This window comes from Procambarus clarkii, chromosome 19 (assembly GCF_040958095.1).
Source record: "Procambarus clarkii isolate CNS0578487 chromosome 19, FALCON_Pclarkii_2.0, whole genome shotgun sequence".
Taxonomy (NCBI): domain Eukaryota; kingdom Metazoa; phylum Arthropoda; class Malacostraca; order Decapoda; family Cambaridae; genus Procambarus; species Procambarus clarkii.
Window position 1 is genome coordinate 47712805 of NC_091168.1, and position 21710 is coordinate 47734514.

General features: G+C 42.2%; 1 protein-coding gene across 1 annotated transcript in view; it reads left to right on the forward strand.

Moving 5' to 3' along the window:
- The first annotated feature begins 6189 nt into the window (after positions 1-6189).
- LOC138366485 (glutamic acid-rich protein-like) overlaps positions 6190-21710 on the forward strand; it is a 62135-nt gene continuing 46614 nt past the window's right edge. The window contains exons 1-3 of the mRNA XM_069327541.1: positions 6190-6238; positions 9752-9997; positions 11331-11480. Coding sequence (XP_069183642.1) covers positions 6190-6238; positions 9752-9997; positions 11331-11480 — 445 coding nt within the window. The remainder of the gene's footprint in view (positions 6239-9751; positions 9998-11330; positions 11481-21710) is intronic.

Sequence of the window (21710 nt, forward strand, 5' to 3'; positions counted from 1 at the left end):
AAAGAATTTTCAGGACTGGTTGATTTTATACCCACACTGGGTCAGGTGATAAGACAATAAAGGTGAAAACATGGGGGGATACATAAGGGATAAATGGGGGGTGAAACATAAGAACATAAGAATAGAGGTAACTGCGGAAGGCCTATTGGCGCAAACGAGGCAGCTCTTATCTACATACAAAGATTAATCAAGTGTAATTTGCCTGTTATTTTGAACAATGTCTTCTGTGTTGGCATCGTTATGTTCTGGTCTTGTTCTTACTCTCATGGTGGGTAGAGTATATAGTTCCGTGATTTAGGTGTTCATGGTATGTTGTTTTATTCTTATGTGAATTGCCTCAAGAATTTGTAATCTTCTTGCAGAAATTCTTGAAGCAATTCACATAAGAATAGAACAACCTACCATGAACACCCAAATCACGGAACTATTTACTCTACCCACCATGAGAGTAAGGACAAGACCAGAACATAACGATGCCAACACAGAAGACACTGTTCCACATAACAGGCCCTACACTTGATTAATCTTTGTATGTAGATAGGATCTGCCTCGTATGGGCCAATAGGCCTTCCGCAGTTACCTCTATTCTTATGTTCTTATGTTTCACCCCCTATTTATCCCTTATGTATCCCCCTATGTTTTCACCTTTATTGTCTTATCACCTGACCCAGTGCAGGTATAAAATCAACCAGTTCTGAAAATTCTTTTCACTTGTGAATGAACCATGGAGGTTCGAAACGTTGTGCAAATTGTATAAATAAGTGTAATACATTCTATATTAATTCACTTCTTTTCTTCACCTTGAAATTACGAAAATGAGTTTTGGAGAACTCCTATTTCAGCTAAGCCCTGATGCTAAGAAAATAGTTAGAGGGATAAAAGCCCTAAATCAGAAGATAGTAAATACAGAATATGCGGTCATATTCAATGAGATATATATATATAGTGACGATAATCTCTTTCAAGAGAGATTGAGCCTGCTCTTCCCTACCTAAAGTTACGTTTCTTCTACAAGTATAAGATGCTACATTCAAGATACGTCCACCAGTAGCACGAAACGTTTTGACCAGGAGGCAAAACGTATCCAAGAATAACCCCCAACCCACACTCCCTCCACGCCGGCTCGTCAACTACCCATCCCTGCCTGCCTGCTCCTGATTGGTGACTCGCCGACTGCACACCTGCAGACTGCACCTCAGCGCCATCTACTTGAGTCGATGTCTGAGCTTGAACCAGCCATCAACTTCAGAATATTCTTTGTGCTCTAAGAGTTGACATCTCTCTCTGGCATACTAAGCTCTCTGGCTCTGTATACTAAGGGAGGTCTCAGCCATAGCCAATATTCTCAGCACCATTTACTATTTTGTCTTACATTATTACGTTTTTATGTTACATTGTGTTCTTGCATTTATCCTTGTTCTTTAATTGCACTGTTCATTGCCACGGGACTTGTCTTTATTTTTATTTGTTTAAAGTATATTAAATTTTCATTGTTCATACTTTGTGCTTTACGTGTTCCTCCCTCTCACTTACCACAGACAACAGGCAAGCAGTCTATCTTTTTTTTTTGTAAATGCGACAGGCATTGACACCAGCCATTGGAGGACTGCCGAACATCTACACTCCAACACTTTCCCGTCACATTTAATGGGGGCCTGTCCTAGGAGATTCACTCAGGTACTAGTACCAGAACATCAATTTGTGGTAAGCGTACTTGGTTTTGCTACAGTTGCTTTTCAATATTATCATTACTTTTCATATTTATATGGTGCTGTGTGTATTGTGCATTCTGAGAGTAGCATATGGTGAGTGGTGGATAACTTTGGATTACGTGGTGACTGGAGGCCTCAGTCATTCTCTTAATTGGTCATCCCTCCCTCAGTGTTATTACTCGTGTTTACCACCTTTTGTCCCTAGGATATTTCTCACATTATCGGCAGATCATCATTGTGGTACCCTGGTACTTTGGTTTGTCTTCGGGTCAAAGCACCCTATCTTCTGCAATCCGACCGAAGGAGGATATAGAGGGCCATAGTTCCTCTAGCACGGACTACGTTGCTGAGTTGGGAACTCAGCAGCAGTTCTCGTCACCAGTTGACACTCGCACCCCTACACGTTGGTCAGAGATGATGATATTTACTTAGGTAGGGAATTAGCTTTCTTTTTTCAGAGCACAAAGTTCGCTAATTCTGTAAGTATCATATTTCATTTAGTGGGAAACCCTTGCTTATGTCTTATTGAGACTCGGCAAGGTATGCCTACATTCTTGGACTACCTTATTCACTTTTGGAGCAATTAAATGTTTCATTTGTTTTAGAAACTCAGTTTCATTTATTGAGTAGGATTTTCTTGTCCTTATTCTCTTACATTGAGTACCGGGTACAAGATTTCCTGCGATTTTGATTGACTAATCATTTACCATCCTAAAATTAACGTTAATTGTTAAAGATTAAATTAAAATTCCACAGGATAGTTACCAATTGCCACGTTATCCTGTTACTGACATTTACCATATCACAACTATATTCGTTGTACATTTATTTGCTATCTTTCACAATGTTTTATCTCCAAGTTTTTCGTAACGATCCAGCAGGTGAAATAGAGACCTTATGTCGTGCCAAGAGGACCGAATTACAAACTCTTGCACACGAGTATCAACTAGATGTTCCCCATGGAGCCAACAAAAATGAATTGCATAACATAATAATGGATCACCTCTTAGATGAAGGGACGATTGACTCTGACACTCACGAAACTTATTCTATTGCAGATAAACATGATTTGGCAACTATAAAACTCCAGCTCGAACTTGCAAAACTTGAGTGGGAGCAACAGCAAGAAGCTCTACAAATGAGGAAAGAAGAAGCTGCAATCAGGAAAGAAGAACAAGAACGTGAAGCTGCCCTGGCGAAAGAAGCTCTCCAGATAAGGGAAAGAGAGGCTGCAATCAGGAAAGAAGAACAAGAACGAGAGGCGGCCCTAAAAGAACGAGAGGCGGCCCTAAAAGAACGAGAGGCGGCCCTAAAGGAACGTGAGATGGCCCTATTCAGAGAGAGTGAGCGAGTACAGCTTGAAGCAAAACAACGTCACCTGGAGATACAACGCGAGCAAGACAAACAGCAAGCGGAGACGGCTATAGCATGTCGTCAACAAGAACTCACGTTGGAAACTACACACCTCACTCAGCGCCAACAAGCTACCGCCAGTCTTCCAGTAAGTTTCAATGTCTCCCATGCAATTAAGTTAATGCCACCATTCGTTGAGATAGAGATTGATGTCTTTTTTTACCACCTTTGAGACCCTAGCTAATAAACTTAGCTGGCCTGCAGATCAATGGTCTACCCTTCTCAGAGTGCATCTTACAGGGAGAGCTGCAGTTACTCTCAGTACCTTAGCGTCTGAGAATGACTACCAGACCCTGAAGCAAGCAGTTTTGGACGCCTACCTTCTCTCATCCGAAAGCTACAGACGAAAATTCCGTCATCATCTAAAGGCAAGTACCACCACCTTTCTAGAATTTGCCAATACAAAGAAAAGATATTTCATGAAATGGCTGGAAGCAGCACATGTCTCTACATTTGCAGAACTCGTCAACCTCATGCTAGTTGAGGAATTCTTGAGACGTGTTCCCCTTCCGTCCGTTTATATCTAGCAGATAAAGAAGAAACCGACTACATCAAATGTGCGAAGTCGGCTGACACCTACAGCCTCATCCACCGGCTTACACCAGAACCACCTTCCAGTAAGAAGTCTTGGTACAGTTACGATAAAGTGAGTACAGCTCAAGCGAGCTCACAATTGTATTGTAAGTATTGCAAACTCTATGGACATACCATAGATAGATGTGGGAAGGCTCAATACAAACGCAATGAATCTACTAAACCCAAACAGACTCCTCCTAAGTCCGGTAAGCCTGTGATGAATGTTGGTGTTCCTGTTAATGATCTTTCTCTCTTCAGTAAACACCTGTATCCTACAACTGTCTCTACAAACGGTACAGATTCGGAGGGACGTTTCAAATTGAAGATCTTGAGGGACACAACAGCTCTTCAGTCCATAATATTGAAATCAGCTGTGCCTAACATCACCTACACCGGGGAAACCGTCCTTATCACTGACCTCACTGCTACCACTCCGTATCCACTCGCCAGAGTCCACCTGGATTGTCCCTTCGTGACCGGTGAAGTCCAAGTCGCCATCAGGGAAAAGCCTTTTCCCATGCCTGGAGTGCAACTTCTCCTGGGCAACGACTTGACAGAAGATCTGCAACCGTCCAACCTGATCATCACGGACAAACCCCAGGTGTGTACCTCTGTAATGGACAATGCCATCTTTGAATATGTTCCAGCAGAGGTCCAAGAAAGTGATGAAGTTTCTCCTCCAGTTTTGGTGACCACCCGTGCACAAACTGCACGCCCGCAACCGGCTGACTCTACTGCTACCGCTGTCCTTCAAGACCCTCAGAATCTACCACCAGATCTTACTAGTTTGGAGTTCCGTAAGTTACAGAGGGAAGATCAATCATTAACACCATTATTCTTCCAGGCTGAGACACAACCTGACAGTATCCCTGGGTTCTTCCTAGAGAATCAGTTGCTCTACCGCAGATACAGACCCAGTAAGCTGAAGGAGGATGACGATTGGGCCAATGTCGAACAACTAGTGATTCCCACCAGCCTACGGCCCGATATTCTACACCTGACCCACGGAGCACTTTCTGACTATGGTTTTAACAAAACCTACCACGGAATCAGACAAGACTACTACTGGCCAGGTATGGTAAAAACGTCAAAAAGTATGTGCAACAGTGTCATACATGTCAGATGGCAGGTAAACCTAACATCTCTATTCCCCAGGCTCCATTAAATCCCATGCAGGGGCCTGCGGAACCTTTCCACAGACTCATCATAGACTGTGTTGGTCCTTTACCCCGGACCAGTTCTGGCAACGCCTACATACTAACTATCATGTGTCCTACCACCAGATTCCCCATAGCAGTTCCAGTAAAAAACATTACGGCTGCTACTGTGGGGAAACAACTATTGAAGATCTTCACCCAGTATGGATTTCCAAGAGAGGTTCAAAGTGACTGTGGCACCAACTTCACCAGTGATCTCTTCAAGAAGACACTGGAAGAGTTCAACATCACACAGGTATTGTCCAGCCCTTATCATCCTGCTTCACAGGGTTCTCTTGAACGTAGTCATCAGACTATTTAAAGCACTCCTAAAGAAATTCTGCAATGACACCATGAAGGACTGGGATAAACAACTTGATCTCATTAGGTGCATTTTCAGAAGTCTCCCCAATGAGTCTCTAGGAGTATCTCCTTATGAGATGCTCTACTGACGTAAGTGCCGTACTCCTCTCAAAACTTTTAAAGACTCTCTACGTAATGCCACCTTCAGTGAGCATCATAATGTGCCCCCGTTTCTTCAAAACTTAAAACACATTCTAGAGAGAGTACGTAAATTTGCTAATGACAATCTATTGAAAGCGCAGGAGAGGATGAAGACTTATTTTGACCAAAGCAGCAAATTAAGGAAATTTAAACTAGAAGACCTCGTGTTGGCATATTTTCCTATCCCAGATTCTCCATTGCAAAACAAGTTTTCAGAACCCTACCGCATCAAGGAGTGCAGAAACAACCACAACTGCGTTCTTGAGACTCCAGATAGGTGGTGGAAGACCCAGTTGTGCCACGTCAACCTCCTGAAGCAGTATCAAGGTACTCCCCCCACTGTGCTGGTATCATTATCCACATTTAAAGGTTCATACCTCCACAGTGAAACCTTCCCTGCTTCTCTCGAAAGCACTAGCACTGAGTCGGTGCTTTCCAACTCGGAAATCCTTACTAATCTTCATACCTATTTGCAGGACTGTAATAGTGCACCTTTCATCAGAATCTTCAAGGAACACCAGAAGTTGTTCAGCGATGATCCACAAAAGTGTAATGTGGTTCAGCACAACATCGAACTACTCCCTGACACCCGGCCGATTCGTCAACCTTTCTATCGAATCAGCCCGAGTAAAAAGGAAGTTATGCGTGCTGAAATACAGTACCTCCTGGATCATGGGATGGCCACCCCTTGTGAGTCCCCTTGGGCCTCACCCTGCATCTTGGTGCCGAAACCGCAAGGTAAAGTGAGGTTGTGTACCGATTATCGGAAATTGAATCTTGTGACTGTCATGGATGCGTACCCCTTACCTAGAATAGATGACATCCTTCACGCCCTTGGTAATGCGCGGTATCTATCGAAGCTGGACTTACTAAAAGGATACTACCAAGTATGTTTGACAGAGCGAGCTAAGGAAATATCTGCCTTTACCACTCCCTTTGGCCTTTACAGATATGAACGCCTTCCATTTGGACTATGTAATGCCCCGGCCACCTTTCAGCAAGCTGTCAACCGCGTCATCCAGGGCTTAGATAACACCTACGCCTACTTGGATGATATCGTTGTGGCAACCAACACCTGGAGCGAACATCTGCTCCAGCTGCAACGATTGTTTGCCAAGCTCCTGACAGCCGGTCTCACCATCAACTTGGGCAAGTCCACCTTTGCTAAAGGTAAAGTGCGTTATCCTGGTCATGAGATAGGGAGTGGCAGCCTAGCTCCGATAAACATGCATACCCAAGCCATCCATCATTACCCACAGCCTACCACCAGAAAGCAGCTCCTGTGCTTCCTTGGTCTTGCCTCCTACAACCGTAGGTTTGTGAAGAATTTTAGTACGGTAGCGACACCATTGATCACTTTAACCAGCCCCAAGCAACGGTATCATTGGACCATTCCGCAAACCATTGCTTTTGAACAACTTAAATCCATGCTCTGTTCTAATCCTATTGTCGCCTCGCCAGATATCACGAAGCCTTTCATCCTCCATGTCGACGCCAGTGGTACCGGCATCGGGGGCGTCCTGATGCAACAACGAGGCGAGGAGATTCTACCTGTTAGCTACTACAGCTACAAGTTAAAACCACACCAGAAGAACTACAGCACTATCGAAAAGGAACTTCTCTCCATTGTCCTAAACTTGCAGCACTTCGAATCGTACCTACAAAGTGCTCGGTCTACCACCATCTACTCGGACCACAATCCCCTACGCTTCCTGCAGCAAGCCCAATTCAACAATCAACGGCTTCTACGATGGGTTTTATATCTGCAGAATTTCAACCTGGAGATCTTCTACATCAAAATTCCTGACAACATACTAGCAGACGCCCTCTCCAGAGTCTATGAGGTAGAGGCAGCTCCACCTACCACTCTACCACCGGAAGACGTAACTTCAACCGGAACCGCAGGCTTCGGGGGAGAGTTGTGACGATAATCTCTTTCAAGAGAGATTGAGCCTGCTCTTCCCTACCTAAAGTTACGTTTATTCTACAAGTATAAGATGCTACATTCAAGATATGTCCACCAGTAGCACAAAACGTTTTGACCAGGAGGCAAAGCATATCCAAGAATAACCCCCCAACTCCACACTCCCTCCACCCGGCTCGTCATCAACCAGCCAACTACCCATCCCAGCCTGCCTGCTCCTGATTGGTGACTCTCCAACTGCACACCTGCACACTGCACCTCAGCGCCATCTACCTGAGCTGATGTCAGAGCTTGAACCAGCCATCAACCTCAGAATATTCTTTGTGCTCTAAGAGTTGACACCTCTCTCTGGCATACTAAGCTCTATGGCTCTGTATACTAAGGGAGGTCTCAGCCATAGCCAATATTCTCAGCACCATTTACTATTTTGTCTTACATTTTTACTATTTTATGTTACATTGTGTTCGTTGTTCTTTAATTGCACTGTTCATTGCCATGGGACTTGTCTTTATTTTTATTTATGTTTAAAGTATATTAAAGTTTCATTGTTCATACTTTGTGTTTTACGTGTTCCTCCCTCTCACTTACCACAGACAACAGGCCAGCAGTCTATCTTTTTTTTTGTAAATGTGACAGGCATTGACACCTGCCATTGGAGGACTGCCGAACATCTACACTCCAACACTTTCCCATCACAATGTATATATATATATATATATATATATATATATATATATATATATATATATATATATATAACAATAAGATGCTACCTTCAAGATACGTCTACCAGTAGCACAAAACGTTTTGACCAGGAGGCAAACGTACCCTAAACTCCCCCCTACTCCACACTCCCTCCATGCCGGCTCGCCACCATCAACCAGCAAACTACCAATCCCAGCCTGCCTTCTTCTGATTGGTGACCCGCCGACTGCACACCTGCACCTCTGTACCTTAGCGCCCTCTACTAAGTCGATGTTTGGGCTTGAACCAGTCATTGAAGTTAGAATATCTTGTGCTCTCATGCTGTGAACAACTAACTGATATACGCTCTGTCTATCAGGTGGATGTTTCTAAGCTAGCGCTTAATTCTCAGCACCTGCTTATTTCATTTTTTCTTTATTTTATTGAGTAACGTCATCCCTGTTCTTAATTTTTATGTTATATTTTTTGACTTGTTTGTTTGCACTGTACATAGCCAACGAATCGTCTTTGTTTTTAATTTGCTTTCAATTTAATTAAAGTTTCATTATTCATACTATGTGTTTTGCGTGTATTCCCTTACTTAACCACAGACAACAGCCATGCAGTCGATCTTTTTCTTGCTTTAATGTGATAGGCATTGACACCAGCCATTAGGAGGACTGCCGAACATCTACACTCCTTCATTTTTCCGTCACATTAAATGGGGGGCCTGTCCAAGGAGTTTCACTCAGGTACTAGTACTAGAACATCAATTTGTGGTACGTGTACTTGGCTTTGATACAGTTGCTTTTCAATATTTTCATTATTTTCAATATTTATATGGTGCTGTGTGTATTGTGTATTCCGAGAGTAGCATATTGTGAGTGTTGGATAACTTTGGATTACGTGGTGACTGAAGGCCCCAGTCATTCTCTTAATTGGTCATCACTCCCTCCGTGTTATTACTCGTGTTTTCAACCTTTTGTCCCTAGGATATTTCTCAATCTCAGACAGATCATCATTTTGGTACCCTGGTAATTTGATTTGTCTTCGGGTTAAAACACCCTATCTTCTGCAATCCGACCGAAGGAGGATACAGAGGGCCATAGTTTCTCTAGCACGGACTAAGTTACTGAGTTGGGACCTCAACAGCAGTTCTCGTCACCAGTTGACACTCGCACCCCTACACGTCGGTCAGAGATGATGATATTTACTTAGGTAGGGAATTAGCTTTCTTTTTTCAGAGCACAAAGTTCGCTAATTCTGCAAGTATCATATTTCATTTAGTGGGAAACCCTTGCTTCTGTCCTATAGAGACTCGGAAAGGTATTCCTACATTCTTGGACTACCTTATTCACTTTTGAAACAATTAAATGTTTCATTTGTTTTAGAAACTATCGGTTTCATTTATTTAGTAGGATTTTCTTGCCCTTATTCTCTTACATTGAGTACCGGGTACAAGATTTCCTGCGATTTTGATTGACTAGTCATTTACCCTACTAAAATTAACGTCAATTGTTAACGATTAAAATTCCACAGGATAGTTAGCAGTTGCCACGTTATCCTGTTACTGACACTTCCATATTACAAGTATATTCGTAACGATCCAGCAGGTGAAATAGGGACCTTATGTCGTGCCAAGAAGACCGAATTACAAACTCTTGCACACGAGTATCAACTAGATGTTCCCCATGGAGCCAACAAAAATGACTTGCACAATTTAATATTAGATCACCTCTTAGATGAAGGGAAGATTGACTCTGAAACTCAAGAAAGTTATTCTATTGCAGATAGACATGATCTGACAACTATGAAGCTAAAGCTCGAACTTGCAAAGATCGAGCGGGAACAACAAAAAGAAGCCCTCCAACAACAAAAAGAAGCCCTACAAATGAAGGAAAGAGAGGCGGCCCTACGGAAAGAAAAACAAGAACGTGAGGCGGCCATAAAGAAAGAACAACAAGAACGCGAGGTGGCCCTAAAGGAACGCGAGAAGGCCCTAAAGAAAGAAGAGGCGGCCCTACTCCAAGAGCGTGAGCGAGTACAGCTTGAAGCAAGACAACGTCACCTGGATATGCAACGCGAGCATGATAAGAAGCAAGCTGATATGGCTTTAGCATGTCATCAACAAGAACTCGCGTTGGAAACTACACACCACACTCAGCGCCAACAAGTTACCGCCAGTCTTCCCGTAAGTTTCATTGTCTCCCATGCAAGTAAGTTAATGCCACCATTCGTTGTGACAGAGATCAATGTATTTTTCACCACTTTTGAGACCCTAGCTAAAAAACTTAGCTGGCCTGCAGATCAATGGTCTACCTTTCTCAGAGTTCATCTCACAGGTAGAGCTGCAGTTACTCTCAGTACCTTAGCGTCTGAGAATGACTACCAGACCCTGAAGCAAGCAGTTTTGGACGCCTACTTTCTCTCCACCGAAAGCTACAGACGAAAATTCCGTGATTATCTAAAGGCAAGTACCACCACCTTTCTAGAATTCGCCAATACAAAGAAATTTAATGAAATGGCTGGAAGCAGCACATGTCTCTACATTTTCAGAACTCGTCAACCTCATGCTAGTTGAGGAATTCTTGAGACGTGTTCCCCCTTCCGTCCGTTTATATTTAGCAGACAAAGAAGAAACCGACTACATCAGATGTGTGAAGTCGGCTGACACCTGCAGCCTCATCCACCGGCTAACACCAGAACCACCTTCCAGTAAGAAGTCTTGGTATAGTTATGATAAAGTGAGTACCGATCAAGCGAGCTCTCAATTGTATTGTAAGTATTGCAAACTCTATGGACATACCATAGATAAATGTGGAAAAGCTCAATACAAAGGCAATGAAACTCCTAAACCCAAACCGACTCCTCTTAAGTCAGGTAAGCCTGTGATGAATGTTGGTGTTCCTGTTAATGCTCTTTCTCTCTTCAGCAAACACCTGTATCCTGGAACTGTCTCTGCCAGCAGTACAGATTCGGAGGGACGTTTCAGATTGAGCATCTTGAGGGACACAGCGGCTCTTCAGTCAATAATATTGAAATCAGCTGTGCCTAACATCACCTACACCGGGGAAACCGTCCTTATCACTGACCTCACTGCTACCACTCCGTATCCACTCGCCAGAGTCCACCTGGATTGTACTTTTGTGACCGGTGAAGTTCAAGTCGCCATCAGGGAAAAGCCTTTTCCCATGCCTGGAGTGTAACTTCTCCTGGGCAACGACTTGGCAGAAAATCTGCAACCGTCCAACCTGATCATCATGGACAAACCCCAGGTATGAAACTCTGCAGTGGACAATCCCATCTTTAAGTATGTTTCAGCAGAGGTCCAAGAAAGTGATGAAGTTTCTTCTCCGGTTTTGGTGACCACCCGTGCACAAGCTGCACGCCCGCAACCAGCTGACACTGCTGATACCACTGTCCCTCAAGACCATCAGAATCTACCACTGAATCTTACTAGGTTGGAGTTCCGTAAGTTACAGAGAGAGGATCCATCATTAACACCATTATTCTTCCAGGCTGAGACTCAACCTGACAGTATCCCTGGGTTCTTCCTAGAGAATCAGTTGCTCTAACGCAGGTACAGACCCAGTAAGCTGAAGGAGGATGACGATTAGGGAAATGTCGAACAACAAGTGGTTCCCTCCAGCCTACGGCCCGATATTCTACACCTGGCCCACGGAGCACTTTCTGACTATGGTTTTAACAAAACCTACCACGGAATCAGACAAGACTACTACTGGCCAGGTATGATTAAAGACGTCAAAAGTTACGTGCAACAGTGTCATACATGTCAGATGGCAGGTAAACTTAACGTCTCTATTCCCCAGGCTCCATTGACTCCTATCCAGGTGACTGCGGAACCTTTCCAGACTCATCATGGACTGTGTTGGTCCTTTACCCCGGACCAGTTCTGGCAACGCCTATATACTAACTATCCTGTATCCTACCACCAGATTCCCCATAGCAGTTCCAGTAAAGAACATTACGGCTGCTACTGTGGGGAAACAACTATTGAAGATCTTCACCCAGTATGGATTTCCAAGAGAGGTTCAAAGTGACTATGGCACCAACTTCACCAGTGATCTCTTCAAGAAGACACTGGAAGAGTTCAACATCACACAGGTATTGTCCAGCCCCTATCATCCTGCTTCACAGGGTTCTCTTGAACGTAGTCATCAGACTATTAAAGCACGTTTAAAGAAATTTTGCAATGAAACCTTGAAGGACTGGGACAAACAACTTGACCTCATTAGGTGCATTTTCAGAAGTCTCCCCAGTGAGTCTCTAGGAGTATCTCATTATGAGATGCTCTACGGACGTAAGTGCCGTACTCCTCTTAAAGCTTTTAAAGACTCTCTACGTAATGCCACCTTCAGTGACCCTCAGAATGTGCCCGTTTCTTCAAAACTTAAAACACATTCTAGAGAGAGTACGTAAATTTGCTAATGACAATCTATTGAAAGCTCAGGAGAGGATGAAGACTCATTTTGAACAACGCAGCAAAATACGGAAATTTAAACTAGGAGACTTCGTGTTGGCATATTTTCCTATCCCAGGTTCTCCATTGCAAAACAAGTTTTCAGGACCCTACCGCATCAAGGAGTGCAGAAACAACCACAACCAAGTTCTTGAGACTCCAGATAGGCGGCGGAAGACCCAGTTGTGCCACGTCAACCTCCTGAAGCAGTATCAAGGTACTCCCCCCCCCCTGTGTTGTTATCATTACCCACATTTAAAGGTCCATACGTCCACAGTGAGACCTTCCCTGCTTCTCCTCCCGAAAGCACTAACACTGAGTCAGTGCCTTCCAAATCGGAAATCCTAACTGGTCTTCATACCTATTTGCAGGACAGTAATAGTGCTCCTCTAATCAGAATCTTCAAGGAACATCAGAAGTTGTTCAGCGATGATCCACAGGAGTGTAATGTGGTTCAGCACGATATCCTGCTACTCCCTGAAACCCGGCCGATTCGTCAACCTTTCTACAGAATCAGCCCGAGCAAAAAGGAAGTTATGCGTCTGAGGTACAGTACCTCCTGGATCATGGGCTGGCCACCCCTTGAGTCCCCTTGGGCCTCCCTTTGCATCTTGGTGCCGAAACCGCATGGTAAAGTGAGGCTGTGTACGGACTACAGGAAATTAAATCTTGTGACTATCAAGGATGCTTACCCATTACCTAGAATAATGACATCCTTGACGCCATTGGTAATGCTCGGTATTTATCCAAACTAGACACACCCCACACAGAGATCACACTAACGTGATGCATCAAATGAACAAATCCACAAGGGCCGTGACGAGGATTCGAACCTGCGTCCGGGAGCATCCCAGACACTGCCTTAATCGACTGAGCTACGACAGGGAAAAAGGGTTGAAACCGAAGTTCTACTGAACTTACTGGATACCGTAGCCTCTCCGAAGCACAAACCAGGCTTTTACACAAGCCCAGTAAGTTCAGTAGAACTTCGGTTTCAACCCTTTTACCCTGTCATAGCTCAGTCGATTAAGGCAGTGTCTGGGATGCTCCCGGACGCAGGTTCGAATCCTCGCCACGGCCCTTGTGGATTTGTTCATTTATCCAAACTAGACTTACTCAAGGGATACTACCAAGTATGTTTGACAGAGCGAGCTAAGGAAATATCTGCCTTGACCACTCCTTTTGGCCTTTACAGATATGAACGCCTTCCATTTGGACTATGTAATGCCCCGGCCACCTTCCAGCGAGCTGTCAACCGCGTCATCCAGGGCTTAGATAACACCTACGCTTACTTGGATGATATCGTTGTGGCAACCAACACCTGGAGCGAACATCTGCTCCAGCTGCAACGATTGTTCGCCAAGCTCCTGACAGCCGGCCTCACCATCAACTTGGGCAAGTCCACCTTTGCTAAAGGTAAAGTGCGTTATCTTGGTCATGTGATAGGGAGTGGCAGCCTAGCTCCGTTAAACATACACACTCAAGCCATCCAGCATTACCCACAGCCTACCACCAGGAAGCAGCTCCTGCGCTTCCATGGTCTTGCCTCCTACTACCGTAGGTTTGTGAAGAATTTTAGTACGGTAGCGACACCATTAATCACTTTAACCAGCCCCAAGCAACGGTATCATTGGACCATTCAGCAAACCATTGCTTTTGAACAACTTAAATCTCTGCTCTGTTCTAATCCTATTGTCGCCTCGCCAGATATCACGAAGCCACTCATCCTCCATGTCGACGCCAGTGGTACCGGCATCGGGGGCGTCCTGATGCAACAACGAGGCGAGGAGATTCTACCTGTTAGCTACTACAGCTACAAGTTAAAACCACACCAGAAGAACTACAGCACTATCAAAAAGGAACTCCTCTCCATCGTCCTGAACTTACAGCACTTTGCATCTTACCTACAAGGTGCTCGGTCTACCACCATCTACTCGAACCACAATCCCCTACGCTTCTTGCAGTAAGCCCAATTCAACAATCAACGACGTCTACGATGGGCTTTGTATCTGAAGAATTTCAACCTGGAGATCTTCTACATTAAGGGTTCTGACAACATCATAGCAGACGCCCTATCCAGAGTCTATGAGGTAGAGGCCGCTACACCTACCACTCTACAATCTGAAGACGTAACTTCACCCATTAGAACAGGCTTTGGGGGAGAGTTGTGACGATAATCTCTTTCAAGAGAGATTGAGCCTGCTCTTCCCTACATAAAGTTACTTTATATATATAAATATATATATATATAATTATATATATAATATATATATATATATATATATATATATATATATATATATATATATATATATATATATATATATATATATATATACAACAATAAGATGCTACCTTCAAGGAACGTCTACCAGTAGCACAAAACGTTTTGACCAGGAGGCAAACGTACCCTAAACTTCCCCCTACTCCACACTCCCTCCATGCCGGCTCGCCACCGTCCTCCAGCAAACTACCATTCCCAGCCTGCCTGCTTCTGATTGGTGACCCGCCGACTGCACACCTGCACCTCTACACCTTAACGCCCTCTACTTAGTCGATATCTGGGCTTGAACCAGTCATTGAAGTAAGAATATCTTGTGCTCTCATGCTGTGAACAACTAACTGATATACACTCTGTCTATCAGGTGGATGTTTCTCAGCTAGCGCTTTATTCTCAGCACCTGCTTATTTCATTTTGTCTTTATATTATAGAGTAACGTCATCCCTGTTCTTAATTTTTGTTATATTTTTTGACTTGTTTGTTGGCACTGTACATAGCCAAGGAATTGTCTTTGTTTTTAATTTGCTTTCAATTGAATTAAAGTTTCATTATTCATACTATGTGTTTTGCGTGTATTCCCTTACTTTACCACAGACAACAGCCAAGCAGTCGATCTTTTTTTTCTTTAACGTGATAGGCATTGACACCAGCCATTAGGAGGACTGCCGAACATCTACACTCCTTCATTTTTCCGTCACAATATATATATATATATATATAATGTCGCACCTAGTAGCCAGAACTCACTTCTCAGCCTACTATTCAAGGCCCGATTTGCCTAATAAGCCAAGTTTTCCTGAATTAATATATTTACTATAGTTTTTTTCTTATGAAATGATAAAGCAACCCTTTTCTCTATGTATGAGGTCAATTTTTTTTTATTGGAGTTAAAATTAACGTAGATATATGACCGAACCTAACCAACCCTACCTAACCTAACCTATATTTATAGGTAAGGTTAGGTTAGGTAGCCAAAAAAGCTAGGTTAGGTAGGTTAGGTAGACGAAAAAACATTAATTCATGAAAACTTGGCTTATTAGGCAAATCGGGCCTTGAATAGTAGGTTGAGAAGTGCGTTCTGGCTATTAGGTACGATATATAATATATATATATATATATATATATATATATATATATATATATATATATATATATATATATATATAATATATATATATATGCGAACAAGCCTGAATGGTCCCCAGGACATATGCAACTGAAAACTCACACCCCAGAAGTGACTCGAACCCATACTCCCAGAAGCAACGCAACTGGTATGTACAAGACGCCTTAATCCACTTGACCATCACGACCGGACAAAATGAGGTGATAGCCGAGGCTATATGAACCACCCCACCGCCGGCACTCGGATAGTTATATATATATATATATAAACTGAAAACTCACACCCCAGAAGTGACTCGAACCCATACTCCCAGATGCCACGCAACTGGTATGTACAAGACGCCTTAATCCACTTGACCATCACGACCGGACAAAATGAGGTGATAGCCGAGGCTATTTGAACCACCCCACCGCCGGCACTCGGATAGTAATCTTGGGCATAGCATTTTACCAAATCACCTCATTCTTTGGGGCACACGTGAGGAACACAAATGCGAACAAGCCTGAATGGTCCCCAGGACAATATGCAGCTGAAAACTCACACCCCAGAAGTGACTCGAACCCATACTCCCAGATGCCACGCAACTGGTATGTACAAGACGCCTTAATCCACTTGACCATCACGACCGGACAAAATGAGGTGATAGCCGAGGCTATTTGAACCACCCCACTGCCGGCACTCGGATAGTAATCTTGGGCATAGCATTTTACCAAATCACCTCATTCTTTGGGGCACACGTGAGGAACACAAATGCGAACAAGCCTGAATGGTCCCCAGGACAATATGCAACTGAAAACTCACACCCCAGAAGTGACTCGAACCCATACTCCCAGATGCCACGCAACTGGTATGTACAAGACGCCTTAATCCAGTTGACCATCACGACCGGACAAAATGAGGTGATAGCCGAGGCTATTTGAACCACCCCACTGCCGGCACTCGGATAGTAATCTTGGGCATAGCATTTTACCAAATCACCTCATTCTTTGGGGCACACGTGAGGAACACAAATGCGAACAAGACTGAATGGTCCCCAGGACAATATGCAACTGAAAACTCACACCCCAGAAGTGACTCGAACCCATACTCCCAGATGCCACGCAACTGGTATGTACAAGACGCCTTAATCCACTTGACCATCACGACCGGACAAAATGAGGTGATAGCCGAGGCTATTTGAACCACCCCACCGCCGGCACTCGGATAGTAATCTAGGGCATAGCATTTTACCAAATCACCTCATTCTTTGGGGCACACGTGAGGAACACAAATGCGAACAAGCCTGAATGGCCCCCAGGACAATTCGCATTTGTGTTCCTCATGTGTGCCCCAAAGAATGAGGTGATTTGGTAAAATGCTATGCCCAAGATTACTATCCGAGTGCCGGCGGTGGGGTGGTTCAAATAGCCTCGGCTATCACCTCATTTTGTCCGGTCGTGATGGTCAAGTGGAGTATGGCGTCTTGTACATACCAGTTGCGTGGCATCTGGGAGTATGGGTTCGAGTCACTTCTGGGGTGTGAGTTTTCAGTTGCATATTGTCTTGGGGACCATTCAGGCTTGTTCACACACACACACACACACATATATATATATATATATATATATATATATATATATATATATATATATATATATATATATATATATATATATATTAGTATATTTTGATAGCAGTCTTTCTTGTAGACATATATTATTATATATGACCGAAAAAGTAAGATTAATAATTTTAACACAATCGGAAACAATAGTTTCAATCGGGATGAAACAATCGGGATGATAGCCGACAGAGTGTATCGTGATCCGGCCAGTACTCCTCTTGGCGTGCCAGAAAATATTCTAAGGAAACTACTCCAAGCTTGTACTAAAGAGGCACCCTTCTTGAGCCCGGATGGGCACATGTATAAGCAAGTAGATGGGGTCGCCATGGGTTCTCCCCTAGGTGTCCTGTTTGCGAACTTCTACATGGGTACCATCGAACAAAAGGTCTTAGTCGACATGAACTTGAAACCGGCCATATACTGCAGGTATGTTGACATTTTTACACAGGTACCTGATGTCAGACATCTGCAGGAGCAGAAGGAGGCATTTGAGCAGAGTTCCGTGCTGCGTTTCACTTACGAGATGGAAAAGGATGGGAAGCTGCCCTTTCTAGATGTAACAGTCATAGAAAAGAGCGGAGGTTTCCACACTGCAGTCTACACTAAGAAAACGAACATAGGAATGTGCCTAAATGCCAAAAGCGACTGCCCAGATAGGTACAAGAGGAGTGTTGTTAACGCATATGTCGACCGTGCTCTCAGCCACAGCTCAGAATGGAAGCAAGTCGACGAAGAACTCTGTAGGGTAAGGCAGGTCCTAGTCAACAACGGCTTCTCCAATGGTTTCGTGGAAGACATCATAAGAAGGAAAGTGAAACGCCATGCAACCTCTGAAGAGACAACTAACACAACACCTATACCCCCTATTAGACTATTTTACAGGAACTTCTTTTCCACAGCTCATAAAACGGAGGAAAGGGTCCTGAAAGATATTGTTAATAGAAACGTTATCCCAACAGACAAAAATCAGAGGATAAAACTGACGATTTACTATAAAACCAGAAAAACGGCCAGCCTACTCATGAGAAACTCTCCAGACACAAAACAGAACGCTTTAAAAGAGACTAACGTCGTCTATGCCTTCAAATGCCCTCTTGGGGACTGTAAGCTCCAAAAAACCCAGTATATAGGCAAGACAACAACATCTCTTTCTAGGCGTTTAACGATGCATAAGCAACAGGGCTCCATTAAGGAACATATAATCTCTTCCCACAACCAAACCATCGCCAGAGAAATCCTAGTAAACAACACAGAAATCATCGATAGATACAGCGATAGCAGGCGGCTTGACGTTTGCGAGGCATTACACATCAAGAAGTCAACACCAGCAATCAATAGCCAATTAATGCACAACTATATTCTACCCACCTCAAGACTCCGCTCCAATATAGAAGCATCAAGAAATATGGACCAATAGGCTTTCTACAATCACTTCTATTCAATACCCATTGTTTCATGTTCTGGCTTGTGTTGATGAAATTAATACCTTATTAAATACCACCTCACCCCATCCACCTCACTCAAATGTAGATATAAACAAAATCGGAGATGTGTAAGTTCTATTCAGTTGTGTATGTGTTAACTAAAGTCTTTGAAAATGTATTAAGTTTTACGAAACGCGCTCAACTGTCGCGTCAGACTAGAAATAAAAATGAATTTTGGAGAATTGATTTTTGAATTACCTCCAACAGTGAAAAGAAATGTACGAAAGATTGAGAAAATTCGTGTTAGAATTATTAATCTTACTTTTCGGTCATATTTAATAATAATAATATATATAAATATATATATATATATATATATATATATATATATATATATATATATATATATATATATATATATATATATATATATATATATATATATATATATATATATATATATGTCGTAACTAATAGCCAGAACGCACTTCTCAGCCTACTATGCAAGGCCCGATTTGCCTAATAAGCCAAGTTTTCATGAATTAATTGTTTTTCGACTACCTAACCTACCTAACCTAACCTAACTTTTTCGGCTACCTAACCAAACCTAACCTATAAAGATAGGTTAGGTTAGGTTAGGTAGGGTTGGTTAGGTTCGGTCATATATCTACGTTAAATTGAACTCCAATAAAAAAAAATTGACCTCATACATAATGAAATGGGTAGCTTTATCATTTCATAAGAAAAAAATTAGAAAAAATATAATAATTCAGGAAAACTTGGCTTATTAGGCAAATCGGGCCTTGAATAGTAGGCCAAATAGTGAGTTCTGGCTACTAGGTACGTCATTATATATATATATATATATATATATATATATATATATATATATATATATATATATATATATATATATATATATATATATATATATATATATATATATATATATATAATGTCGTACCTAGTAGCCAGAACTCACTTCTCAGCCTACTATGCGAGGCCCGATTTGCCTAATAAGCCAAGTTTTTCTGAATTAATATATTTTCTCTAATTTTTTTCTTATGAAATGATAAAGCTACCCATTTCATTATGTATGAGGTAAAAAAAATTTTATTGGAGTTAAAATTAACGTAGATATATGACCGAACCTAACCAACCCTACCTAACCTAACCTAACCTAACTTTATAGGTTAGGTTAGGCTAGGTAGGTTAGGTTGTCGAAAAAAACATTAATTCATGAAAACTAGGCTTATTAGGCAAATCAGGCCTTGCATAGTAGGCTGAGAAGTGAGTTCTGGCTACTAGGTACGACATATATATATATATATATATATATATATATATATATATATATATATATATATATATATATATATATATATATATATGTGGTACCTAATAGCCAGAACTCACTTCTTGGCCTACTATACAGGACCCTCATCGCAGTAGGCCAAGTTTGCAGGGCTCTTGAATATTAAGACTAGTAGACGATGATGTCTATCTATTTAGCCTATTAAGCATGATATATATATATATATATATATATATATATATGATATATATATTATATATATATATATGATATATATATATATATATCATAATATATATATAATATATATATATATAATATATATATATATATATATTATATATTATATGTCGTACCTAGTAGCCAGAGCTCACTTTTCAGTCTACTATACAAGGCCCGATTTACATAATAAGTCACGTTTTCATGTCTAGTAGCCAGAACGCACTTCTCAGCCTACTAACGAAGGTTGCATTGTAGTGGGGACATATTAGGGCATACATCTGTAAAAAGGAAGACAAAAAATACAAAACTTTTATTATTCAACTAATTTTATACTAACTATTTTATAATTGGTCCGAAATATAGTTCCTCAAGGTGACATCATCATCAAGATAGTAATATCATGCTGAGGTATACCAGTAAGACTGCCCAGAGACTCGGCATTGTGGTTGATGGCCGTCACTGCCATGCTGAACTCAACCATTGAACGACTTACAGATCTGTCTTTGGGGACGCTATTCCAAACTCGGTTGTGTAGAGACTCATTTGGCTTTCCCTTCAGACACTTTTTCATGTTTTCCTCCGAGATAAGATCATCGTAGAACTTGAAGTAGATCTTTTGGATTTCAAATTCATCCTCATTCGATTGTGGGATATTCATGGTCTTGTGTGTTCGTTGGATCTTTTTATTTGCAAGATCGTGTTGGTAAAAACACCAAGAATTTTTGCCTTCAGGACAGAAATGGTGTAATGGATTTTCATCTGTGGACGTTTCATGGAACAGTCCGGATAGGCAGGCCTTCCTCATTTTTCTCCAGTCTGTGTTGATGTTGTCCCTGATGGCTCGTTTGAAGTGAACCATCAACTTCCCAAAGGTCTCGTAACTTAGCTTTCCATTACCTTCGGCCTCCCCTTTTGACTCCAAATGGATGATCTGTGTAACAAGTCTCTCGACTAAGTAATTTTTACACTCAGTCTTTTCCACCTTAACGTCTCCATATGGTCCAGCACCATAGTTCATTCCACAAACTTTATTGTAGGTAGAGGAGGAGTTACTGTTATCCACCAAAGTTGTATACCTGAGTTTGATGTTTTGTGATCGACCCCACATCAACAATGCAGCATCCTCTTCCATATTTTTTGGCCTGCTGTAATAGTTTTTATCACAATGTGGTAGATGTTTATCCATCTCATCATCAAACTGAGCCTCGTTTATTTCCGAATTCCGTTTCCTACGTTTGAGCATTTGGCAC